Source organism: Halichoerus grypus, chromosome 2 (assembly GCF_964656455.1).
Source record: "Halichoerus grypus chromosome 2, mHalGry1.hap1.1, whole genome shotgun sequence".
NCBI lineage: Eukaryota > Metazoa > Chordata > Mammalia > Carnivora > Phocidae > Halichoerus > Halichoerus grypus.
In genome coordinates this window covers 24,524,802-24,552,119 of record NC_135713.1, presented here as the reverse complement: position 1 = coordinate 24,552,119, position 27,318 = coordinate 24,524,802, and the positions used below count along the sequence as shown (strand labels likewise).

The following is a 27,318-nucleotide window of genomic DNA, read 5'->3' as shown; positions in this document are numbered from 1 at the left end:
GAGCCAAGGGCAGGTTAGCAAAAGTGTCCCCAGTAATCTTTATTTAGAGGATAAGACATAGCAAAGCAGGTCAGAGGGCAACATTGGCAAGAAAGCAGTAGTCCCTCAAAGAGGCGATCTGTTCTGACATTTTACAGCTGCTGTAAGACCTTGAGGGAAACAGTTTCCTGTGAACTTTGCAGCGGGCTTTAACTGTACCATTCCTCCCCTGTTCACAGCAGGGCTGTTATTCCCTTCCCAGCCTGGTCTGCTGTTCATTCACTCTTCAGCCCAGACCGTTTTTCCTGGTTCCAGGTTTTCATCTTTGGGTGACCCTTCATGGTTTCCCAGTACCTTCAGATCCATTGTTGCAATTTGACCATCCCAATGGGCGTCTTAGAAAGATAGGGAGAGATTACTCTGTAATCTTTCATATTCTCCCACTCCCTCCCCACCGCCTTTTGGTCTTTACATGTCTGTCCCAGTATCTCCGACCCTGGCCTTTCTCTGGAGCTCCAGAAATTAGAATAAGTGTCTTCAAATGGCTCCTTGGTAGCTTCATGCGGGTGTTCCACAGATACCTCATTTCAACATTTTTAGCATTTCAGCTCATCACCTTAATACCAAAACATTTCACCTCCCTTACTTTTATCATCTAAACCCAAACCTTAGGATCTTCTTTTTGTCCTGAAGCTTTTTTCTTCCCATCTCCATTCAGTTGCAAACTCCTATCAGTTCTGTCCTTAGTATCTCTTGAATTGGTTCACTGTTGGCCATCCTATTGCTTTAGTGTTTACCCTCCTCATCTCTCACATGAAATACTGAACTGGTTGTGATTCCCCACGACTCCAGTCTCTCATTCATACTACATTTAGTGTTGTCTTCTTTTTAATGTACGGATTTGATTATGGTCTTTGATTTCTTTACTGTCTGCCAGAGTCTGTATTATGTAACAGAGCATTTAATAGTTTTCATAATCTGACTCCCATCTATTTTTTGTCTCCCATCTTCTCACTTCCCCTTTGTGCCATTCTAGGAATTCCCTTTTTTAATTAAAAAATTTTTTAAGACTTGATTTTTTTAGAGCAGTTTTAGGTTAATAGCCCGATTCAGAGTAAAAATTTCTCATATACCCCTTGCCTCCACACATTCACAGCCTCTCCCATTTTATCAACATCACCCATCAGAGTGGTACATTTATTACAATTGATGAACCTATATCATCACTCAAAGTCTATAGTATACCTTGTACGTTCTATGGATTTGGACAAATGTATGATGCCATGTATCTATTATGATATCATATAGAGTATTTTCACTGCCCTGAAATCCTCTGTGTTCTGCCTATTAGGAGTTAACTTTTTGTGCCTATGTTCTTTGAGACATACTACTTGTGCATTTATGGTGCTCTGCTTTTGATTCCCTCCCTCTGCTGATTTGCCAGATTCCTCATGTTCTTCAGGGTACATCTGAAGAGTTACCTCTTCTTTGAAGCTTTATCTCACACCCCCCAAGCAGAGTTTTCCTTGCATTCAGTACATATCGCTATTATAGAACCTCTCTCAGTTCATTAAATTATACTTACCTTCATTTTTCCCCACTATGCTCCTTTGAGGACAGGAATGGTATCTCATTTGTCTAAGTAAGCTAATACATAGTATGTATTCAACAAAAATATGTTGCTAAACAATAAGTGTTGGCAAGGATGAGGAGAAAAAAGAACCCTCGTGCACTCTTGGTAGGAACGCAAACTGGCACAGCTACTGTGAAAAACAGTATGGAGGGTCCTCAAAAAATTAAAAATAGATCTACCCTATGATCCAGTAATCACACTACTGGGTATTTACCCCCAAAATACAAAAACACTAATTCTAAAGGACACATGCATCCCTATGTTTGTTGCAGCATTCTTTACGATAGCTAAACCATGGAAGCAGCCCAAGTGTCCATCGACAGATGAATGGATAAAGAATACACACACACACACACACACACACACACACACACACAGGAATATTATTTAGCCATTAAAAAGAATGAAATCTTGCCATTTACAGCAACGTAGATGGAACCAGAGATATGAGGCTAAGCAAAATAGGTCAGTCTGAGAAAAACAAATACCATCAAATCTGTCACTCATATGTGGAATTTAAGAAACAAAACAAGTGAGCAAAGGAAAATAAAAAGAAAGACAAACCAAGAAACAGACTCTTAACTATAGAGAACAAACTGAGGGTTACCAGAGGGGAGGTGGGTGGAGGGATGGGTCAAATAGGTGATGGGGATTAAGGAGTACACTTATCATGATGAAAGAAATAAAATAAGGGGGAAAAAGTTGCATTAATAAATGTCAACGGTCAATGAACATTTTCCAGAACACACTGAAGGTAGAGGTTTTGCCTGGAGCTAATAAATGCTAGAGCTGGGATTCCAATCTGGACTTTTTACAGGATATTTTCTATGGCACCAAGGTGTGGCGGAACCTGATCTCTGAGTAGGGTAGATGAAAGGAAGTGGAGGCAATTGAAATAATCTAGTCGTGAGGGGTTAAGCAGTTATACATGTAAGACATCTAAGGAGATACCACAGTGTCACTGAGTGAAAAACAAAGGAGAAGGGAGAAAGAGGAATCCAGTTGCTGAGAATTTTGAATTTTGGAGATTGGAGTTGGTTGGAAGAGGTGGCTGTTTATTGTTACTGTTGATATGACCAACATTAGTAGTAGCGTCTTCCATGTGCCAGCACTGGGCTCACTGCTTTGCGGAGGGAAAAAGCATGAGAGAACATGAGAAAGTTGCAAGAACGGAGTGACATTCAGCATAGTTCATGCTACAGAGAATGCAAGGAAAAGGTTATTGAATTGGTTAAGAGAAGCTCTCTAAAGTGCCTTAAAAGAACAGTTTGATATTTAGGTTTGTTTTTTTTTTTAATATTGGCCAAAAAAATCCCCCAAAACCCTCTAAGTGGGATGCAAGTTTTCCAAAAATATTGGGTATTTTATTTCATTTTGTCAGCATGTATGTCACAGTGATAATAAATATTCTTAGACTTCTTCCCCCCCCAAATTTTTAAAAAATATTTTTTCCCTCTTTTTAAAAATCTTTTGTTATTTGTTTGAAAAACCTAACATCAAGGCCAGAAAGTAGATTCAGTCAGAGGCTCCCTAGAGTCTAAAACTGAAAGAAAAACACTTTAATCCTGAGGAAGTTCTAATTATAACTGCCTCTAGATTTAGCTCAGTGGATAAAATAAGGTACTGGGCTTCTCCATAAAATTCACTCATTTCCATATTTCAAGGAAACATTTGTAGTGACCTGTGGTAAAAGTGTGGTCTTATAGATCTGAGAGTTTAGGAACTAGATTTGGATGTTTTCCACCCCATCTTAAAGCAGCTCAAATGCTAATGAATGAGTGCCTAAAATAAAAGACATCTGAGATGAGTTTTAATTACAAAAGGCAGAGCTGATGCACATTTCTGGGGAATGGTAAACTAAAAAATATGATTAAAACAGCAACTCAATCCCGTGTATTAGGTTAAGCAAATGTGTAACTGAGTTTTAAAAGGTATCTTTGACTTCTGGGGGTGGAGGTGGCTCTTTTCCTCCCCAGCTTAATAGGCTAATTAGAGTCACTACAGGCAGTTTGAGTGGTGAATACACTTAAAAATTAGTTTGCTAGCACTATTGAATTTGCAATAAGTGGAGTCAGCATCTGAAATAGTTCACTATTTCAAATAATGGCATTTTATTTAGTACTCCAGAGTGTGTTAAATGGCTCCCTGGAGCATTAAAGGCATCACTCTATTTTCCAGGACCTGCGCGAAGTCTGGCTCAATTATCCTCTCCACCCACTGCAAGTAAGTGCGACCTTCCTGTCTGCAGTGAGCTTTATAGCTCCGGGTAGTCCCGTTACTTTAGTTTGCCTATTTTTCCCTCCTGCTTTTATCAACCTTTGATTCCCTTCAGTGACATTATGACTTTAAGCTGGGGTGTCAAGCAGAACTGGAAAACTTTGCAGCAAATAGTAAAATGAACCCATGTGTTGGGCGCCTGGGTGGCTCAGCTGGTTGAGCGACTGCCTTCGGCTCAGGTCATGATCCTGGAGTCCCGGGATCGAGTCCCGCATCGGGCTCCCTGCTCGGCGGGGAGTCTGCTTCTCCCTCTGACCTTCCTCCCTCTCATGCTCTCTGTCTCTCATTCACTCTCTCTCAAATAAATGAATAAATAAAATCTTAAAAAAAAAAAAATGCTTTAAAATGAACCCATGTGTTGCATTTGTGCTTTGGGGTGGGGTGAGGGGAGCATTGGGGGTCACCTTCCCTCATAAGGCCAGAGGAATACTTGTGTGGTTGTGGTGTGGTGCCCTCTCTCCCCCAAAAAAGTGATATTCAAAGCTTAATATGTTGTTTCTAGTGTATCTCCCTGGCTGCTATTAAAGAGAAAATAATGTGGAAGCAAGTGTGTGCTTAGTAAAAAGAACAAATACAAAATTAACATTGCTAAATTGTAACCTAATTTAGATCTTGGAAATTGAGGGCTTTGACTCAGATTGCTTAAAACCTATTGTAAATTAAAATTTTAGTACAGTGTGATGACTTTTTACTCAAGATTTTGGTATTTAAAAGATCTGTATGTGGTGACATCCTTTTTCCCAGTTGGTTTAAAAACTCTTTGTATTCTTTCCTTTTATTTCTGTTTTACCTGGAGACATATATGTATGCATATATATATATATTCTCATACACATATTTTTATATGTGCATGTATGTATACGTACATTATACATATGTAAGAAGCACTAGTGGCTGAACTCTAATGAGAGGCTTTACAGTAATAAATGGCATTAATTCAGAGAACTTTAGAAACATTAGTATGAAATTGTCCAAAGTTGTTGAAAATGTTCACTTTAATTACTCTTCTCATATATGCTCTCACTTTTGCATTGAGTTGTTCAAGACTTATTGTTTTGTGGAGCACCTGCCGGGTGGTACAGTAATCTCCAGTGTAAGCTAAATCCAGCTTTAATCATGTTCATTTGCCAAAATAGGCTGGTCCCTAGAAGACACACAGAGGTCATATTCCCCTCATAGGGTGGTTCTCAAAGGTCAGTCTCCATACCAGCAGCCTCTGCCTCTCCCGGGAACTCGTCTGACAGGCAGATTCTCAGTCCTTACTCCAGACATACTGAATCAGAAACTCTGGGAGTAGGGCCCAGCCATTTGGATGTAATAGGCTCTATAAGGGTTCTGATGAACGTGGAAGTCTGAGAACCACTGCATTACTAGATATACATATTCTCCATGAGCAGTTCTTCACTTTGCCTCTTCCTCGGAGAGTTAGTATAATACATGGGATTTTGAACTATCTGTGTACAGTACTTGGCCTTGAAACTTGATAGAAGATTGGAAAATATTATTTGAGCCTTCTTTAAATATTAGGTTTGTTTGCCATTCTAAGGGATGAGAAAGAAGCTTCCGTGTTTTATTGGCATTTCAGAAATTTCTGCCCATGGGAGAAGGAATTTTATAAAACACTATCCTAGAGTTGATAATTACTCTTGTAACCAAAAACTGCACATGATTTTTATTTATTTTTTATTCTTTTCCTGCAGCTACAAGAGCCGAATACTGATCGACAACTTATTGAGACTTCTCCAGTTCTGCAGAAACTTACTGAGTTTGAAGAAGCAATTGGAGTAATTTTTACTCATGTTCGACTTCTGGCAAGAGCATTCACTTTGAGAACTGTGGGATTTAACCATCTGACCCTGTAAGTTAGATTTAACCATGCAATCCCAGTGTGACCATTTAGACAGGCAGTCCTGAACCTTTGCTGTGTGCCTTTCAAAGGAATTGGGATTTCAAACATATTTCTAGGAAAGTCACATCATGAGATGGGTGAGTAGCCAGACACTGGTGTGGATCAGGGGATAGGTTCCAATCCAGTATTTTTGGTTTCATTTGTCATGCATCTTATTTCTTCATAAAGTGTAAGAGAAGCATGAAGGAAGTAAAAATTTTATCTGTAAAGGAACAGATACTAAGTATTTTAGGCTTTACAGGCCATGTGGTCTCTGTTGCAGTGATTCGACTCTGCTCTAGTAGCGTAAAAGCAGCCACAGAGAAAATGTAAATGAGTGGGCATGGCTCTGTCCCAATTAAAGTTGCAAAAACAGACTGTGGGCTGAAATTGGCTCTCCATCCTAGCTCTAGATGAATGATTTGGATATGAGCTAATATAATAATTAGGAAAATAACCAAAATGTTATTTCTTTGCCTGTTGTTTTTTATTTAGTTCTTGGCTTCTCTCCCCGAAATCAAATATTCACAGCTCTCTTTAAAGTGTAGAGATTTAAGATTCTTGTCAGATTTTTTTTTTTTTAGTGTCCTTAAACTGGATTCCAGATTTGAATGATAGAGTGTGTATTTCAATAAAGAAGTAAAGATTTAACAAAGAAAATTCCTGGACCATTTTGCTTTGTTTTATCTGTGTAAGAGTGTTATCTATACTTTATTTTTCAACTGATACTCCTTAAGTTCTGACCAGGCACTATTTACCAGTCTTCATTTACCAGTTATTTAATCCTTAGATAGTAGTCCCTGTACTCTTCTTCGAAACTCAATCTATATTGACTCAGGTCTCTTCTCAGTTGAGGGGCCTTAGGGGATTGTATTTAGTTTTGTGTTTTAAAGCAAGGTGAACACATTGCCTTCTAAAACCGTGCCTTTTTAAAAATTCTGCTTCTTTTTTTCAAATATACAAATGCTTATTGATCTCTTTGCATTGATGTTGTTTTTTCCAGAGGCCACAATCAGAGGATGGAATTCCTAGGTGACTCCATAATGCAACTGGTAGCCACCGAGTACTTATTTATTCATTTCCCAGATCATCATGAAGGACACTTAACTGTGAGTTTGTGTTAAATCATTCCCTCCAGTAAGATTGCTATGTAATAGAGTGAAGATTAGAGTAGCTAAATATATATTTATGTAATTAATTACTTAGTTCTTGACTTTAGCATATCATATGGTTTTGTTCATTTAATTATGCAAATTGTATACAAAACAGTATATGAGAAGAACTTATTTTATGAACTCCCTTCATTTAATGATTGCATACTCTGTGCAAGACATTGACTTGAGCTAGGCTTCATGGGAAGAGCAAATATTAGTTGACACCTATCCATAAGGAGTTTAAAAACTATTAGCAGAAATGAAAAATGTAAGTAAATAGCTACAAATACTCTCTCTCTCTATGTATATATATATAGTATGTATGTGTATGTGTTATGTGTGCATGCATACAATACATGTACACTGTGAAAAGTAGTAAGTAAGTAATTGTAACTAAATATAGGAGAGAACCATGTGAAATATTATGAAGAGGCATAGGTAAACTGATGCACTTGTGCTGTTTAGAAAAAGATAAGATTTCTTTTAGCTGTGGATTTCCAAGAAGGCTTCATGGATATGATGATGTTTGAGCCTTTAAAGATGAGTAGGATTTGGCCACTAGGATTAATGGGAAGAAATTTCTATGCAAATATATGCCACACATTGGGCCTGCTGAAACAAAGGCACAACATGAAAAACCAGAAGATAGAGAGACAGTAGGGAATCAGTTTGGCTGGATCCAGGGCAGAGTTGAAAGGGACTTACAAAGATAAGGTTTGATTTATGAACAAAGTGAAACAGTCCCCATTTCTCTCACTTTTGTTTCATTTTATAAAATTGTATTGAGCTTTTCTATTTGTTGCATACTGTTTGTACTCTGAAACTGATCAATAATATAGCCAGAATGGTGAACAAAGCATATCTGGAAGCCAGTCATGATGATCTCTCAAGGTGCAAGAATAACCTTTGAGAAGACCCTCTAGAGTTGGGCATTGAGAAAGCAAATACTTTCTGGGCCAAGAAAAATAGTAGTGTGCTCTAAGATATTTTGTTAGTGTAGCCTTCCTTTTGTATTATACTAGAAGCAAATAATAAGTCTTTCATACTTTGCATCTCCATGATTTTTATGCATGTTTTGCTTTGAATAGATTTGGATCTTATCTCTGCAACTGTGAACCCTGGAAATAGTTTATGTGAGACACAAATATTGGAATTAAGGAGAATATGGTGACTTGACTTATGTTTAGATATAATTTTTCAGTGAAATTTCTAAGCCTAACAAAATGTGATTCTTTTATTTGCTCACTCAATGAGTATTGTGTTCTTACCATGCCCCATACTATTATATGGGATATCAGTAATACTATTCTTTTTTTTTTTTTTAAAGATTTTTATTTATTTATCTGAGAGAGAGAATGGGAGACAGAGAGCATGAGAGGGGGAGGATCAGAGGGAGAAGCAGACTCCCCACTGAGCAGGGAGCCCGATGTGGGACTTGTTCCCGGGACTCCAGGATCATGACCTGAGCCGAAGGCAGTTGCTTAACTAACTGAGCCACCCAGGCGCCCCTGTAATACTATTGTTTTAAATTTAATTTAAAGTTAACAGTTTGATTACCATTTAAAGTTAACTATTTTTGGATGGACAGGGAAGTATTTCCTCTTGAATTAATATTAAATTCTTAAGTAAGAACATAGGAGTATTTACCAAAAATAAACTAGTGTCTAGTATCTTGCTGTGCATTAGGGAATCAATAAATGCTTGTTCAGTATCTTCCATTAGGGAATAGACTTCATCGCTGTCAGATTATCTGGTTGGTCTGAGAAATGGCCAAACCAAGCCAAGTGGCTTGAAATAGTAATTCATTTTTTTGGCCATATAGAGGCCACTGGTGAAAATGTGTGACTAAATACACACATTTACCCCTGTATTCCTGCAAAACTAATTGTGAACTCTAGGATTTTGTAGAGGTGGAATGTTCTAGATCACCAAGTTTACTGCTTCCCATCTTGGTCTAGATAAAGGGAAAACCAGGACTATGCTAAAGACTCTAGTTTTGTGTTCTTTCCAAAACTGCTTCAGTGCCATAGCTGTAGTTTGATCCAAAATGTATTTATCAGCCTTGCTGTCTTAAAATTAGAGAATTTTTGAATAGCTTCTTAGATGGTAAATGACAAAATTATGATATGACGGTTTTATTAACTATATTCACAGAAAGCTTTGGTAGAAATCAATAGGACTGACAGATCTGCTGGTAAAACAAAGATGATCTGTCATCCATTGAGTACATATTTTAAAAGATATGAACTCTTGTCGGCGCTGGCATGGTTGCTCCCTCCCTCCTTCTTGGAACACTGTCCTTCATTGGCTGCTGTCAGCTTCTGTCAGCTGCTGTCAGCTTCTGTCACGCGTCTGAAAGGCTCCCCTCTAGGCCCTTGTCTCTTGTCACGAGAGCCCCTCCTCGGCAGTCTTTTCCACGTACACACTGTCGGTTTCACTCTAGCCACAGTGACGTCCACACAGACCTCTTCAGTCCCATTTCTTCCTGAGCTCCAGTAAGTAGCTGCCCCCTCGGCGTCTCCCCGTGGCCAAGACCAAGCCTAGAGTCTTCCAGCAGCCGCTTCTCTCCCAGCGTTCCCTGAGTAATTGAGAGGCAGTGGCAGCGGCTGCCGTCCCGTGTTGCAGGTCAGAAACCCAGGAGTCATCTTGGATTCCTCCTTCCACCCACGGCCCTACATTCTAGACCATTCACATGTCCTGACATTGTTACTTCCTGAGTAAACACCTCGTCTTCATCACCTAAATCCTCTCAACCAGCCTGGGTCACCTGGACCGCGGTAGTAGCTTCTACGTCGCCGGTTACAGGAATATGCTTGGCAAAGAAACCCCATTAGAAGGGGTGGCGTTTATTAAATTGTACAGGATACGATCTTCAGGTTGTGTTTGTACCAAGCACTAGGCAATGCAGCGTTTTTGATTTCCCCGAGCTGTATGCTGCTGTTTGCAAAGCTGGCCTTTGCAGTTCCGTACTCTCCCGCAGTAGACAGTGTCCGGGTAGAGACCCTCCGGTCGGCCCGGGTTTCAGGCCTGTTGGCCGGGTTGTAGCTTCCTAGCCGGTCTTCCTCTGTTCTCTCTTCCCTGATCTGACCATGCATTTTCACGTGGCGGCCGGGGGTGTGTTTTCTCAGCAGAGCTTCTGTGACCGTACTCGCCCTTCATCTTCAGTCCACTCTGGTTATTCCTCTCATCTCCCCAACCACTAAGTGTTGGAGCACCCCCGTTCTCAGACCTCTTCTCTTTTCTCTTGACCTCCTTTCTGGGAGTGATCTCACGGCTCTGAGGACTTCTACACACCACTTCCTCATACATGTCTTACACCTGTACTTCTCGCCCCGACTCCGGACTTGTGTCTTTATATCTCCAGATACACTTGAATACCCAGGTATAAGATATACTGGAATCCCTAGTTGGATTTCTGCCAGGCATCTCCAACCTAACATGGCCAAAACAAAACCTGCTTTTCTCTAGGTATTGTCCATATCAGCAAGGATCTTTTCATTTTTACGATTGCTCAGGCTGAAAACCTCAAAGTCATCCTTAACTGTCCTCTTTTCTTCATGTTATACTGTTAGCCGCTAGCATATCCTATTGATTATGCCTTAAAAATTTGTCCAGAACGTGACTACTTTTCACAAGCTCCACTGTTACTGCCCTGGTCCAGGCTACTATTATCTTTTCCCTGAATTACAGCCATAGCCTCCCAACTGGTCCATACCACCCCACGTGCCCCCCCCGCCCCAGCCCTCAGTCTTGTTTAGCACATCATCTAGAGGAACTGTTTTTAAAGGGAAGTCAGATTACAGCCCTCCTTTGTGAAAAACCTTCCAAAGATTCCCTATGTCAAGGGTAACAGTGTTGTTGCCTAATAGACCCTATGACCTGCCTCCCTGACACTGTCTTTATCTCCTAGACTCTTTGCATTGGATCCTGTGCCATTCCTGTAGGACACTAAACAAGCCTTTGCCTCGGGGCCTTTGCACATGCTGTGGCCAAGTTCTTTGTCTCCCTCAGGTCTCGGTTCAAATGCTATCTTATCAGTGCGGCCTTTAACTTACCCTGCTTAAATTGTGACCTCTTCCCCTTGTCCCTAGTTCCCCTCTCCCAGCTGGGAAACTCATTTCCATTTTCTCCTGAACACATACTATGTATTTTACTTGTTTACTGTCAGTTTTCTCTCGTCAGAGTGTAAATTCCTTGAGGGCAAGAGTTTTTGTCTGTTTTCTTCATTCCTGATTCCCTGGGTCCTTGGCATTCCTGGCATATCAGTGCTCAGCAGATATGCTGAATAAATGATCGTCCTATCCCGGTCCAGGGCTCTTTGTTTATTCTTTGGATAGTGACTAAAGAACAAGGAAGGTCTGGCCTGGTCTGGCCTGCCCACCTGCCCGCCTCGTGCAGTATGCTCTTCTTTTCATTGTGCACCTCTATACTGCCCTGTTCCATGTTCCTCCAAGCCCCCTCCGGCCATCAGGCTTTACATGAGCTCTTCTTGTTCCTGGGCAACATTCTGCTTCCAACCCTTACTCTCATCTGCCTGGTCTCTCCTACTCTTCCATTAGACATCAGTTATGGCTTGACTTCTGGAAGCAAGAACCTTTTCAGATCCTCCCCCCGCCCCACCCCGCAGCCCAGTCAAAATTCCACGTTCTTTTATTTCCTGGCACTCACTTATTTTGGTTTGCCTGACCCACTAACCTAGAAGTTCTGTGAGAGCGTGTCTTTATTTATCACTCTGTGCCCAGCCATATGGTAGGCTTTCAATACATATTTGATAAATAAATAAAAGAAAGAGTTTTGCTGGCAGCTAAGTTGTATAGAAAGGGAAGTAGAAGTGGCATTGGAGGGAAGTGCCGTGTTGTTTTACGTATGAAGAAGGAGGCTGAAAACTTATTTATGAATGTCTCAAGATTAAAATTAGTTGAAAATTTGTGGAGGATTACTTACTACAGTTGCATTTGTATGGGGGGTGGCAAATTATTTATTATTGTGATTAAAAAACACACAACTACATTAATTCACACTGGGAGGCATTAGTTAGCTTTGAGCCCTTTGTGCACTTGTTTTACAGAGAATAGGACAGTTGAACAAATGAAATCATGGATTTGAAGTTTTGAATGCTAATGGGGAAAAACATAGTGTTGTATGAGTTGGATATTAGGAAAGGCCTGCTTGGGAAGGAATATCAGGCATAGAAAATTGTTCTAGGATGACTGAGGTTGATTTTGTAGACTGAAGTATTTGATTTTTAGGGTAGAACCTAGAACCTACCCAGTAGGGGTTAGTTAAGTAGTGAGAGGGTCCTAAAGAGCACTAGCTCAGACCAGGATGCCTGTCTTGTCACACTTGCAAGTTTTAACACCTGCATATCGTTCTTCCCTCTGTATCATTCCTCCTTCTTAGCCTTTACCGTGTGCTATGGAGCTAAAAATCGTTGTTAATCCTATGCCTCTACTATGCGTAACACACCGTGCCCACCTGTGTGTGCATCAGTGAGATGAACTTGCAGAAATATTTGTTTATAGAGGAATGATTTGGAATAAGGAGAAAGCAGGGATTACAAATAAAAAGTTTGAGAACCAGTGATCTAATCCCCCCCTGCTGCCTCCAGACAGCACTAAACATAAATCATTTAGACAAACGCATATCTCATCTACAAGATCTCTTTGAGAGGATAGTTTCCACAGCCTCCTGTTTGAGAATTTCTCAGTCACTGACATAATTTGGCTCTTTGTATCCGACCTGCATCCCACCCGCCAGCATTTGTGCACCTTTTCTTTAGTTAGCACAGGAAATGGAGACCATCTGGTTACCACTCTTGGTGTAACAGGCCTGTGTGGCACATCGCTGTCACTCTTAATACGATACTCTGCTTTCACTCCATGCTCTCATATTAAAGCCCTTAAAATAATAAATCACAGTCTACTTACTTTACACTAGGTGGCCCTCTTTGGTTGCTCACGTCCTGCAGCTGTGGCTTCCTCTTTGGAATCAAGAGTGAATAGAGAAGTTGAAGGAAGAATGCCAATATGTTTCTTTGTTTGTTTTAAACCAATAAACCTTTTTCCTATTAAAATTTAAGTTTAGTCATGAGAGACTGCTGTGCCAAGAGAGTAGAAAACACCCTGGATTCTCAAAGTCAGAATTGGAGATGTGTGACACTTATATTTGTCCTGCCATTGCATCAGGGACTCGGCCATCTTTTTCTCAGCTTCACAGAGAGTCCTGACTACAGCTTTCTGCATTTTTTCTGGTGATTTCAAGTGTAATTTTGTCTTTGGGGGATGGGGGAGGGTTAAAGAAAAAGTTGTGAAGGGCAGCCTAGCACTTGGTAAAATGGAAAGCTTTGAAGACAGTACATAGACCGGTATCTAGACCATCTGTGTTGAAGAAAAATCCAGAGGAATTCCTAGAACTTTCTATAACCCTTTTCTTGTAACCAGAGAGTGAGCTCATCTTGCCTAATAATGATGATGCCACTGCGGGTAAGAACAGCAGCTAACATTTCATGTGTGTTAATGATGTGCCAGGCATTGCAGCGTAATACCTTACAACCCCATGAAGTAGGTACCTCTTGCTCCATTTTATAGATGAGGAAACTGAACCTCAGAGAGATTTAGTAACTTACCCACGGTCACTTAGCCAGGAAGTGGTAGGGCCACAGTTTGAACCCAGGAAGCTTGGTGCCAAATCTCTTGCCTTTCACTACCACATCTAACACAAGGCGTTGTTTGCAAAACAGTCTAATAACTATCTCAAGCTCAATTGGGTACTTAATATTCATTTTCTAGAATTCTACTTAAAAATAAAAAGCAGGTATTTCCTCTTTGTAAAATAATAATTGATAGCATCAATATCTGCAGGCTTTCCAACCATATAGGTCTTGCCCCATTCAAATCCATCCATCAAAATGATCTTTCTAAAATCAAAAAATTACCTTGCCACTGCTCCCAGTTGACACTTTTTGGAACTCCTTCTCCCCTACAGGAAAGTACAGACTTCTTTACATGGCCTGCAAGACTCTGCCCAGAGGCCAGCCAGCCTTGCCTGCCTCAGCTCCCCCTGACTCTGCTCTGACCTGTCTTCCAGTGCCCCCGCAGTGATCACCTTGCTGGGTCATGGCCCCTTGTTTTGCCAAATCTGTTCCTTCTTCCTGGAAAACCCTTTCCCACCATCTTAGTCTGTTCAGGCTGCTAGAACAAAATACCACAGACTAGGTGGCTTAGGAACAGTAGAAATATATTGCTCACAGTTCTGGAGGCTGGAAGTCCCAGGATCAGAGTGCCAGTCTGGTTGGGTTCTGGTGAGAGCCCTCTTCAGGTCACAGACTTCTCATTGCACCTTCACAGGGTGGAAGGGGCTAGAGATCTCTCTGAGGCCTCTTATAAGGGCATTGATCCCACTCTTGAGGGCTCCATCCTCATGACCTAATCACTCCAAAGGCCCCACCTCCTAATGCCATCATCTTTAGGGGTGAGGATTTCAACATAGGAATTTGGTGGGGGTGGGGGGGACACACAAACACTCAGACTGTGTCACCTACCCTTCTGGCAGACTCTTTTTTTTTTCAGTTCTGACTCTATGTTCATCAGAAGACACCTACATGAATTTTTTTTTAATGCATATGTCCCAAGTTATATCCCCAGGAATACTAATGCCTTGGTTCTTGGAAGAGGCCTGAGCACCAATATCTCAGAAGCACCTTATGATTCTGATGTACCAGCCAGGTCAGCGAGCCTCGGAACTGTTTTTCCTCAGGGGTCAGGTCGTCCAGAAGAAGGCTGGGGTAGAAAGGGGCGCCTGCGTGCCCCGTGTCCTCCATGCCGTCACGGCAGCTACCACAGTGAGTCACAATGGCCGCTTTGTGTGGCTTCCTTTGGAGATTAGCATCCATGGGGTGTCGATCATCTTGGGGTCTGTCCGCTGTCAGCACAGTGCCTGGCACAGAATTGGGCTCCACAGCCACTACACTGAACTGCGGTAACTCCAGGTGGTTTTCTGCCGTGTGACCCCCTCTTGCTCCCACTTGTTGGCAAGCAGTGTGATGCCTTCTGAAGTAGAGTTCAGCAAACGCTGAGGGTGGAAGCTGTCACTTAAAGGACTGCCGTTCGGACTCTCTTGTTTAGGTAAAGAGCAAGGTCTTCTTTTCAATTCATCTTCTCAATTGAAATGGACTCTATAAATATGGATGATTTATGGCTTCCTTCTTACCCCCTGGGTTTTGGTTCAGACTCTGAGTTTTGGCAAGAACTTCAAGATCACTTTCTACTGGCCACCCTGCAGCTTTAAGACCTGTCGGGGCGGATCTTAAATAAAACTAGAAGCATTTGTTTCCATCCTCAGTGCTTTTCTCCTTCTCGGTCCATCACCATTACCGTGTAATACTAACGAAAGAGCCCAGACGCTGGAAGGCAGCTGCGAGGGCCTGGTAACCTGTGATGTATGGTGTGTTGTGTGGGCTCATGGGGTGTACTTCTAGCTTATTGATTTTGAGGCATGACATCCCCATGTAGGCAGCCTGAATTAGAGTTCTGTCTTCTCACCAAAGCATATACCGAGAGAATTCAACTTGCTCAGCGTAACCATATTCTCAAAATAGCCCTCCTATTCCACCCCCCCTCCAGCCTCTACTTTGAGAACTGTCTCCCCCTGTTTCCCCATTGGGAATCCAGATGAAAAAAGATCTCTCCCTTCCAGCTCAGTTATTCTGTAATTACCGGATACTAGGCTGATAGGCTCCTATTGGTTGGGTCTTCTATTAACGTTATATGGTAGGCCTTTTTAATTTTGAGCTTCTCTGTGGATATTAATTTTAATGAAACATTTACTATATTGAGAAAAAAGATAGAGTTGGGGGAAATAGGAGGAGGAAGGGAGCAGAGACAAGCAAAGAATAATAGTCTTAACTCAATAGCAAGCATGGCTTATGAAGATCAAGTTGTATTTCTGCTTCATGCATCACTGTCAGACAAATTAAGAACATATTGTTTCTTATTTATCTATTGTCAAGGATGCAATCTCAGGCATTGAGCATAAATCTTGATTTTCATAAGCTCGGTTGACACTGGAGCCACAGAGCATAAAACTCGTGTCTAATAAAGTGCAGTGCGGAACGGCGGGGGGTCTGACACCAGCGCAGCCCACAGCTGCTTCCTGCCCCGTGGCCCTGCTGGCAGGGCTGTTCCTTGGCAGGAAGGGATTGTTGTAGGAGACCAAGAATTTGTTAGAGCTGTTGTAAGAAAAGTTCTAGTTTTAGGTATGTTATTCCCCGAAATCTTGGGTTTGGTCCATCTCTTGGTATCTGTCTGCTTCCCCTAGCCTTCCTCCTCACTTCCTCTAGTCAGTGGTTCCTGAGGGCCAAGTTCCTAAACCATGCTTGCTGGACAGGCACCTCTGCGATGCGTTTGTTGTATAATTTTCATGCACTGTGCAATGTTACTATTTAGGATGGTGCTTGGAGGACTCTTTGCTGACTGAAATTTCTACTAGAAATTTTTGTTTTGAATTCTTGAAGTTGAAATATGAAAATTACATTTTAATTTGATTAGAGGTGAAGAGTCCCAATTTGATAAACTATACTTCAGGATATATAGTATACGTCTTTAAAATAATAAAAGTAAAAATTAAATAATTCAAATATTTTAAATAATGTTTACTAAAACATTACTTCCCCAAATCCTATAATACCAAAATTAGCATCAGTGCTGTGAAACTTGAAATTTATTTTAGACTTGTTAAAAATGCTCCTTTGAAACTAATGTACAGTGACAGAAAGCAGGTCGAGTTTGCCTGGTGGGTGGTGCATCAGATTGATTGATTGCAAAGGGGCACATGGAACTATTTGGGGGCGACAGAAATGTAGAAAGTTGTCAAAACTCATCTACCTACACTTGAAATGGGTGCATTTTATTGTCTGTAACTTATACTACAGTACAGTTGATTTTTTTTTTTTTTTTAAAGATTTTATTTATTTATTTGACAGAGAGAGACACAGCGAGAGAGGGAACACAAGCACGGGGAGTGGGAGAGGGAGAAGCAGACTCCCTGTGGAGCAGGGAGCCCGATGTGGGGCTCGATCCCAGGACCCTGGGATCATGACCTGAGCCGAAGGCAGACGCTTAACGACTGAGCCACCCAGGCGCCCCAGTACAGTTGATTTTTAAAAATGTTAATGCTCCTTACACTTAGTAGCATTACAGTTAGTGGAAGCTATGATCTTTAATCATAGTATAGTACCCTCCCCCCAACATGGCTCATTGCTACTAAACAACTAAATAAACTATTTAAATAACAGGTAAAATCCAGGAGCAGAGTAAGTTACTAAGGAGAAGCTAGAAGCATATGGAGTTTGTCACAGCAGCCTGGGTATAGTGGTTGAGGACTTAAACCATTGCTTACCTTGGTGTTCCAGTTAGTAATGTGGTCTCAGTCTGGTTGGGCCCAACAGTGGAGTGGGAGAGATCACAGTGAATGGTTCCTGCCTTCCTTCCTTCCTTTCTTTTTTTTTAAGATTTTATTTATTTGAGAGAGAGAGACAGAGATAGTGACAGCACAAGTAGGGGGAGTGGGAGAGGGAGAAGCAGACTCCCCGCTGAGCAGGGAGCCCGACGCAGAGCTCAACCCCAGGACCCTGGGATCATGACCTGAGCTGAAGGCAGACACTTAACCTACTGAGCCACCCAGGTGCCCAGTGAAATGGTTTCTAAACATGCCTCAATTCCTTCTGGCCAGTTGTTGCGAAGCTCTTTGGTGAATAACAGAACTCAAGCCAAGGTAGCGGAGGAGCTGGGCATGCAGGAGTATGCCATCACGAATGACAAGACCAAGAGACCTGTGGCTCTTAGGACCAAGACCTTGGCAGACCTTTTGGAATGTGAGTCTTAGGAATAGAGCTTTTCTCTTAACCTGCGGATTCAGAATGTAAATCAAATGCACCCACACTTATCTTACTTCTCATTATTATTATGTTGTAAGTAAAGAAACCTTTTCTATTTTAATTTTTATTTATGCTTTTCTCTGAAGTTTTTTAGAAGGAGAGTATTTTGGAATTAAGACATGCGAATAATGAATTTTATATTCAATCTGTGTTCAGTGGTACACCCGCCCCCCCATCCCTGCTTCTGCACCCCTCCATCCTAATGCTCAACCATCACATCCTTTGTGGGAAACAGTAGCAGAATATGAAGATTGGTAAGAGTGACTCATAGCTTTTCTTGCCACCCAGCAGCCTTTATACAGGGGCGTAGAAGAAAGAAGGCTAATTTATTCACTAAATACTAAAACTATTATCTGTTGTTTTGAATGAGCTCAAAGCTCTATGGACAAATGTTATCATCTTTGGCAATTTCTGATATGGTCTGGAAGCATTAAAAATAATCCTATTATGGCTAACTAAAGGATTATATGCATAATTTTATTGTTTTTGATACTACTTTAAAATAAGTGGACCATTCACTGGGCTTTGGAACTTTTAAAAAAAAATATTATGGTATTTTTGACAGTTGGAATTACATACAAATATTAAAGTCTACCATGCAAAACCAGCTCATTTACAAAATGCAAAGGCAGTCTGACTAAGGAACTTAAAAGAACCTCTTTTTCAATTAAAGAAAAGTGACTTAAAGATTAAAATTACAACAAAGTTGAGTAATCAGTTTTACTGATTTTTGTTTTGTTTTTTTAAGCTCAGTGAAAGCTATTTTTATTACCTTCTTTTAAAAACTCACCGTTTCCTTGGTTAAAGTGCCTTTTAATGAAGTCATCTTTCGGGTCACCATTTCTTAATGCAAAGTTTGATATATTGTTATGTTGTCATTAAGCCCAGTATTAAATTTTTCTCTGTTGGGCAGATTGACTACAAAATTCTGTACGTGAAATGTAACATAGACCCTTGTAAATGGCTAGTCTTCTCAAGATTGGTGTGGAGAATGGCAGGCCACAAGAATGTGCTCATTCCACTGTGATATCTGATCTTCAGGTTTTCTTTTGATTTGTTGTTAATGTGGTTGTATTCCCACATATCATTCTCTCCCTGCTGTACAATAAATAGCATTTTGTGTACCATTTAACTATTTATTTAGCCTTTAGCCAAATGTAGTTTGGTATTTGTACTCTTTGATTTTTGCATTTTAATCACACATCTGTACTGTTGCTTCTAATATTAGTGATGAAGGGAAATTCTTGTTTGAAGAAAGAGGATAGGATAATTTGAAAAAATAAAGAGGGCCTGGGAGTTGAAAACCTCATTACAATGTTTCTTAAAAGTCTGGTCTCTTACTCTTTCTGGGAAATGGCAATGCACTGTGGTTTTATTTTTTAAATGTTCTGTTTTTCAGCATTTATTGCAGCGCTGTACATTGATAAGGATTTGGAATATGTTCACACTTTCATGAATGTTTGCTTCTTCCCACGATTAAAAGTAAGCTCATATAAAATTTAAATTGGTCATATACTTGATGCTTGGTGATTCCAGGACCCATTACTGAATATTTCTTGGGGACTTGCTACAGGAGTTTATTTTGAATCAGGATTGGAATGACCCCAAGTCCCAGCTTCAGCAGTGTTGCTTGACACTCAGGACCGAAGGGAAGGAGCCCGACATTCCTCTGTACAAGTAAGTACTTGCTTCCGCAGGCGTCGGGCCGCTGAGTGGTGAGTCCATGCTCCAGGGGTCTGGAGGAAGGGTGAACCACGGGGGGAATCATGACGAGGGGCCCGGATGCGGCCTCCTGGACACCGACTCTGGGCCCAGCACGGAATCTCTTTGGGCGTCTCCGTCTTTTCGTTCTAAGTAAGTGGGTCACCTCTGATTATCTGTGCTTTTTATGTTTATCTTATTTCTCGTAACCTCTGCTGGGCTGGGCATCTCGATGAGAAGGTTGTGCCTGTTGGTCACAGTATTTGGGTGTCTCTCTCCACTCCAGTCTGAAGCCTGCTGGCCCTCTGTCCCTGTTGCCGGACAGCTTCATGCCCCATCAGGCAGCCACTGCAGGAGGCAGGGCGCCTCACTGCCCCTGTCTTACCCACACATTTGGGGTTTTTCTTCTCAGAATGTGTATCAGAAATTGCGGTGGGCTTTTGAATATGTTTAGTGACAAATTGTTGTCCTTTGAGTGGTAGCCAACATTCATGCTAAAAGAATGCAGGTCACTACTACACACAGAATACCAGTTTTGATGAAAACAGCAGATTTGACTCCGAGGTAGAGTAATTATCTTGAGACTCTCCTTTGTTGATTCAGAAGGTGTTTTTAAAGAGGAATTACAAAAGGAAAGGATTATCAAAATAGGTGGATTGCCTCCCAAGGCATTATCTGGGTATGTGTTTTTAAGGATGTTTAAAAATCTAGTTAGAATGCTGGTTTACCCGTTGTCTCTGCACACACGTGGTGGCAAGCACACACATTTGTGCGAGGGTTCCATATGGAATAAAAGCCCCTCTCTGTGGACTTTCTCAAACTTCAAAAGGAAAAACACCAGAGTGGCAGCTGGGAATTTTAAATCCTTCTTTATGTGTTTAATAGTCACAACACGTTATAGGCTTTTTCTCTAAGAGAACTGAGGCCAAGAGAAGTTTGAGTCACCCCACAGCAAGCTACTATAAATTGTCCCAAGAAGCTGTCACTGCAAAACAATGTTTCCTTTACTTATTGGGAGAAATCCCCAAATGTTTAGAAATAGGACTTTAATGTGTACCTAATAAGCATAATGAATATCCAAACTGTATTACATGAAAGGCTCAAAGTGTTTCCTCATCAAAGTGGTAATTAAGGTCCAGTAAATAAAATGAGGATGATAAACTTCTGATAGCACAGGCATGATTACTGCCGGAAGTGCTCCCTTAAAGGAGCCACTGTGTGCTTTCATCCCACGGGGTGTATAGAACACAAAGGAAATGACTCTGCTCCCTTCTCATAAATCCCCCAAATGCAAGTACACAATGAGCTTGTTCTTTTTTATCAAGATGATAGGGTTGTTTTGCATTTTTTTTTTTCAAGGTTACTGTGTTCGTTCCATTATCTTTGTTGGCTACTTTTAATTTCCCTTTTCCATAAAGTTATCAGTTTTACTGCATGAGAAATCTGCACCATGTCATTAAAATCCAGAGTACCTGGAGTTTTGTTTTTTGGCAGTTGTGTACTTGGCGTTACAGTGTACCTTTGAAATGATCTCAGATGTTTCAGAAATTAAATACATTTTCTGATCTTTTTGATAAGATGCCAGGCATTGGAAAGAATTCATAAAGGACAAGACCATTCAGATGTGGCTTGAGATGTATTGCCCAAATACTTTCATTTTTGGTTGTGATTAGCACTGAAGAACAATGAACAGACTGAAATGGTTAACTTTTCACTGCTGCAAGTTTGTTAGTTTTAGGATACTTGGAGTATATACACTTTAAAATTGTTTAAAACATTTTACACTTCTCTGCTAGCCTTCAGATACTACTTCTAATGCTTTGGGAAAAAATACATAAAAATCCAGTGTAGAATTTTAAAAATTTCCTACTTTAAAAGCTTTCTCTAGATTTGTCAGCATAGCAAATAAACTTACTCCTTTAATTTTCTAATTATTTTTACCTTTTTCTAAGTGATAAGTAGATGGTTTTTCTTAGAGTTAAGTGTTAGCAATAAGAATGAAATAACACCTTACCATAATTAATGTTCCTTTTTTTTCCTCTCAGGACTCTGCAGACTGTAGGACCCTCCCATGCTAGAACCTACACTGTGGCAGTGTACTTCAAGGGAGAAAGAATAGGCTGTGGGAAAGGACCAAGGTATGAGAGGAGATCCATTTAATTTCTTCGAATGAACATCCTGTGTGTCTGAGAAGTCCCTACTTGGTATTTCCAAACTCTGCAGTCTGTCTTTTTAAACTCAGAGTGTAGAATGTTCAAGGGTAATAGCAAAGTGAATCCTAAGGATTAATGTCCCCACCAAGTCCAGCCCCAGACTTGAGATGGGCCTTGGACGGTGGGAATGCCTTTACATAAGGGGCTTAGGCTTCCTTGAGAAAACCACATTACCTGGTGCGCAGGTAAGGGCCGTCCAGTGTCAGTTACCCAACAGGGTACCCAGCGTTGCTGCAAACATTTTATAGGACACGTTGTGTGTGACACAGGCATTAGACATTGACGTCTTACTGCTACTCACTTGAGCTTTGTTGGAAATGCTAACTAACATCTCCTCTCAGGTAAAAAGAATTATGTATATTATCCTCTTTCTTTGAACTCTCTAATTTATATCTTAAACTGAGAAGTGATTGGAAGTCTGTCTATACATGTATTTTTTTTACTCTTTTCTTCTTTAAACTTTATGCTAAGGATGTTCAAACTTAAGATATACTTCAGACCAAAAAAAAAAAAAAAGATATACTTCAGACCTAATATAAATGGAAGGCATTTTATTACAGCATTCAAAATGTGGAACAAATAACATAAATAGTCTTTGTGCAAATAAATGATGTTTCTGCATGGCCTTGTGTATATTCCTAACTTGCGCGATTCAGTATGTGACAGAAGTAATCAGATGAAATATTATGCACGACACACAAAAATCAACCTGAATAATGTGTGGTCATAGCTTGTGTTTGTGAAAAAAATCTTTAAACTGCACTTTACCTTTATTTTATTTAATAGTATTCAGCAAGCAGAAATGGGAGCAGCAATGGATGCACTGGAAAAATGTAAGCCTATTCCTTTTTCTATAATTATATGTTCATAATGTGTGTTTTATGGAAAGAAAATGGGGAGATATAAAAATGGTAAGTACTGATAAAATGTGATCTTTTTTTTCTTCATAATTACTCTCCACATAGAGTGTTGTAGAATATAAGATATGTATAAAATGGGCTAATAATTTTTTTGAAACGTATTCCTGAATGCTTTTTGATTTTCACTTTCCTTTCTTGCGTGGAGTCCCACTCAGCCCAGGTAGCTCGTGTGAATAACCCAGTGTATCTTTTTCTATGTATTTCTCTATGCTTCTAAAATCATATACAGGTGAAGGTTTTTTCTGTTTAGTTTTTGGCTGTTGTTTTATGAGGGTGAGATATTTACGTACTTTTCTGCATCTTTCTGTTGTCGGCCCCCAATTCATTCTTTCTTAATGGCTGCATAGTATTTCATGCTATGGATTTGCCATATTCTAGTCAGCTTTTTTAGTTTTGGTGGACACTCTTTCTGTTTTTTTTTTTTTTTTAATCACTGTTGACAGTAAATGTCTATCTATTGGTCCTTTTGGTTCTGTGGGATAGATTCCCAAGAGTGGGATGGCTGGGTGGAAAACACTTGAATTACGTAATTGGCCAGGTAGGGAACTGCATAGTCTTTTGTAAGTTGAAGAATTTTTCTTCTGAGGTCTGCTGTGCTGCACAGCGGAGTGTGCCAGACGCCACAGTGCAATCCCACTGTGCTCCGCGTACCAGCTAACTGTGCGATGGAGCAGAGGGCGAGAGGCCCAGGATTCTCTCCAGGGAAGGCAAGAGGGCAGGAGCCAAGTGGAAATCAGCAGACCGTGGCTTCCTGGGGTGGGGGGAGGGAGGACAAGTTGGGGGCGGTAGCTGATATTTCCAGGTTCCTGGGTCCATGGAATCTTTACTGAAAGTTTTAAGTTAACTCTGTTGGGGAATCTTTTCATTCATTATTTACAAATGCACAAGAACATACTGAAACGAAAGTGAGATTCCATTTTCTACCTGTAAAATTGCGAAGGTTCTCTTTGGATCCAAAGCTTTTTTTGTTTGTTTTTTAACAATAAAACAGTCCCGGAGAGATGGCCTGTTCGGAGACTGACCTCCACATACCTGCTGGCAGGAGTGAATCGTTTAAACTGCTGGAAAGCAGTTTGTCTGTATCTGGTCCTTAAAGAAGTCCATATTCTTTGATCCGGAGACTTCATTTCTAGGAATCAAACCTAAGGAGTTACGAGCTCAAGTTCACATGCCATGATAATAGTGACAACTTGATTTATAATAGCCAAAAAATACATAAGTAAATCAAACTGCATGATTAACAGTAGGGAAATGCTTAAATAGATGATACTGTAGCCCAGGGGTCGGCAAACATTTTCTGTAAAGGACCAGATAGTAACCATGTTAAGCTTTGCGGGCCATGCAGTCTCTGTCACAGTTAGTCAGCTCTGCCCGTGTAGCGGCAGGAACGAGTAGTGTGCAGATGAGTGCGTGTGTCTGTGTTCCAGTAAAACCTTATTTACAAAAACAGGTGGTGGGCAGTAGTTGACCAAGTCTGCTTTATCCAAATGCTGTAATATGTTGCAATCATTACAGCGGTATTTTTGAAGACTAATGATACAGGAAAATACTTACACTAGAATGTTTTAAAAAGCACCCATAAAAACGTACCTATGCTGTTCTCTCCCAAAGTAAGGGTGGGTGTGGGAATGATCGAGTATTCCTATGTTCATATAATTTATACACATTTACACTGTGTGTGTGTGTGTGTTTGTAGCATAACTTCATAGGAGACTATGAGGATACATTCTAAAAGTTTATCAGTGGTTAGATCTGAGTGGTGCGATTTTTTTTAATGCAAACTAGGTTTTAGAATAGAATTTACTGAGGAAGTAGGGTTCATTTTGTAGAAACTTGCTTTATAGCTAGCTGTTTTGGATTTATTTTTTTTAAAAGTACCTAGAATACTTGAAACCTCTGTTTTATACAATACATAAGGTCATCTTGATATCATTGAGGGAATAGGATTTTGTTCCTGTTTCATTTATACAGATGTCATTATGTATCTCTTCTGTTTAAAATCAGTGACTCAGATATACAAGGTCTTTACTGATTCACCGCCTGCCTCTCAGATGCTTTTCCTACCACCCTGTTCCTGTCCCTTCTCTCACTTGGGGGGAGGATGGAACACTATATAAAAAGAGGGGGAATAATTTAGGAATTTGCTATATATTTATATCCACTTTTATTATGCTTCAATCTTAAAAAACAAACGTGCTCTTCCCCAACCATGCCATGCTCTCTCACATCTCTGAATCTTCATATTTTTAAATATGAAGTAGGCACTCTTGTATGTAACAACCCCTTACCTGGTTAGGGAGAAGAGTGTCCTTTTCCCTCTGTGTTACCAGGTAACTTGGGTGGCTCTCATACATGCACGCATCCCTCTGTGACGTTTGCTGTTGAAGTATGTGCTTGATGACTAAGTGTATAAATGACTCCTGTTACTGTTCCATCCTTGATTTCTTACTCCGTCTCTGTACGTGGTATATGCCACAGAGGACAGCTGAGTCGTAGGATGTTTAGATCTTAGCCAAGATTTCCACTGTGTCTAACATTCTTGCACGGGGTCAAATATCAACCTAAACGTAGCTTAAACTATACCATTGAGTGACATGTTTCCTTTAACCAAATAAAAATGCTCTCCCTGCGTTGCTGTTGCTGACATGGCCCTGGGTATCTCATGGTAAACTGTAAAAATAGAATGATCAGAAATAATGACTTCACGCTTCTGTCCATCAAATCTTTTTCCTCTTTTCAGAAATTTTAATTCTTGGTAACTAATGGTGTGATAATACCATTATTTGGAGTTTTTAGTTTGAGCTTTGCAAAAAATACACAAGTCCATCGGACTACATTCTGTAATCTCCCTGACAATCACTTCTTACTAGGAGAACCCTGTTAAAACACCTACCTACCGGGAACCATTCTGAAACCACACATCTGTGTTTTAACATTCTTATATGTTTTGGTGCCTTTTAATACTCAAGTCCACATCAGATACTGCAATCGAGCATCAGGGTGCTGGTGCAGACTACCAGTGGGTTTCTGAATGACAAAAGACTGAGGGAAGACGCCGAGCAGTTGTTTGCCTCTTGCCTTAGAACATGCAGCTCTCTGTTTCTCGTGAATGTGTGTGTGTTTAGTTTGCATCATTCTTTGCACCAGAGGCTACCCTTTATTGAGTATAAAATGTATCTCCTCGTGTCAGATAACTTTCCCCAGATGGCCCATCAGAAGCGGTTCATTGAACGGAAGTACAGACAAGAGTTAAAAGAAATGAGGTGGGAAAGAGAGCATCAAGAGAAAGAGCCAGATGAGACTGAAGACGTAAAGAAATGAAGGAGGGCCCGGAAGTGGTGGCGTATTTACTTGCTTAACAACTGTGACTGTTGCCCATTGAGATCTAGCCTAGTTTTCCTACAGACAATGGATGAAGTGTGCCTGTTGAAATAAAACACAAAGTCAAATCGCTATTGTTGTTTTACTGATCTTATATGCTGTTTTTAGCTGGATGGTCTTTATTACAAAGTATTTGATTTCTCTTCTATTTAATGGAAAACTTCACTTTGGTGGATGTGCATATTCCCTTTTATTTTGTTCTTTAAACAATAAAATTAAAAAAGCATCTTCTATGTGGAATAGATCCTGTTTTTCTATCTCTGTCTGAGATGGTGACACAAGACTTCAGCTGACAAGTGAAAAATTCACCTCACCAGATATTTGGGCTACACTCTATTAACATCTGTACTTTTGGAAATCTCTGGATTATTAACTAGATTTTTCAGCTTTCATCTGGATGTTTATCGTCTTCTCAACTGCAAACACTGAACTTACCCCTCGCTAAGCAGTGGATCCTTTGAAGAAGGGATCCCTTTAATGTTTAACTGGCTAGTGGGAGTGGGTAAAGACATATTTGAGTCACATATATTCTTTGAATCGTTAGAATGGGGGAGAAATCATGATTCTAAGCCAGATGACACTTTAAATCAGATACTCTAACCCTGGGGTCAGTGGACGCTTTAAGAAGTTTATAGACAGACTTGGAAGTCTCAGAACTCCTGAAATTGTGTTTGATTTTATGTGTGTGGGGATGGGAGGGGAAGGTTGGGAGTGGGCGGGGAGCAAGATGAGGAGTCTTCATAGCTTTCATCAGCTTGAAGTGGTCCTTGCAGTAAAGGGCTAACATTACATTAAAAGACATGACATTTTTAAAAAAATGTTATTTTAAACTGAATATCACTTGTTTCTTATTAATAAAGGCAAAACCTCTTTTTTAAAAACAAATGTGTTTTCATTCATTATTTTAGCAAATGTATAGTGAGTACCTTCTGTGTATCAGGCATTGTTCTAGGCTCTGGGGCTACAGCAGCAAACGAAATAAAACCCCGTGCCCTCAGGGAGCTAATGTGCTAGTAGAGGAATGAACTCAGTTAGACAAGGAAGTAAAACATATGGCACATGGTGGTGTAGATGATGGCCAAAAAGAAAGCAGGGAGGTGGGATGGGTGCAGTTTTCAGTCAAGTGGTTCAGGAGATCCCCCTGAAAGGGTATCGTTTGAGTTAAGATCTGAAGCAGGAGACGGAATGAGCCTTTCAGATATTTGGAAGGTTTCTTATTTATGTGACTATTAAATGGTA

General features: G+C 40.4%; 1 protein-coding gene across 8 annotated transcripts in view; it reads left to right on the top strand.

The window, feature by feature from the left end:
* The window catches only part of DROSHA (drosha ribonuclease III), a 119,387-nt gene extending 93,236 nt beyond the window's left edge, over positions 1–26,151 (top strand). For all 8 annotated transcript variants that reach the window (XM_078066596.1, XM_078066598.1, XM_078066600.1 and 5 more), the window contains 9 exons: positions 3,791–3,835; positions 5,590–5,747; positions 6,781–6,886; positions 17,660–17,801; positions 19,264–19,346; positions 19,438–19,541; positions 21,611–21,703; positions 22,565–22,611; positions 25,889–26,151. In XM_078066596.1, the coding sequence (XP_077922722.1) occupies positions 3,791–3,835; positions 5,590–5,747; positions 6,781–6,886; positions 17,660–17,801; positions 19,264–19,346; positions 19,438–19,541; positions 21,611–21,703; positions 22,565–22,611; positions 25,889–26,019 (909 nt within the window). In that variant the 3' untranslated portion in view covers positions 26,020–26,151. The remainder of the gene's footprint in view (positions 1–3,790; positions 3,836–5,589; positions 5,748–6,780; positions 6,887–17,659; positions 17,802–19,263; positions 19,347–19,437; positions 19,542–21,610; positions 21,704–22,564; positions 22,612–25,888) is intronic.
* Positions 26,152–27,318: the final 1,167 nt, after the last annotated feature.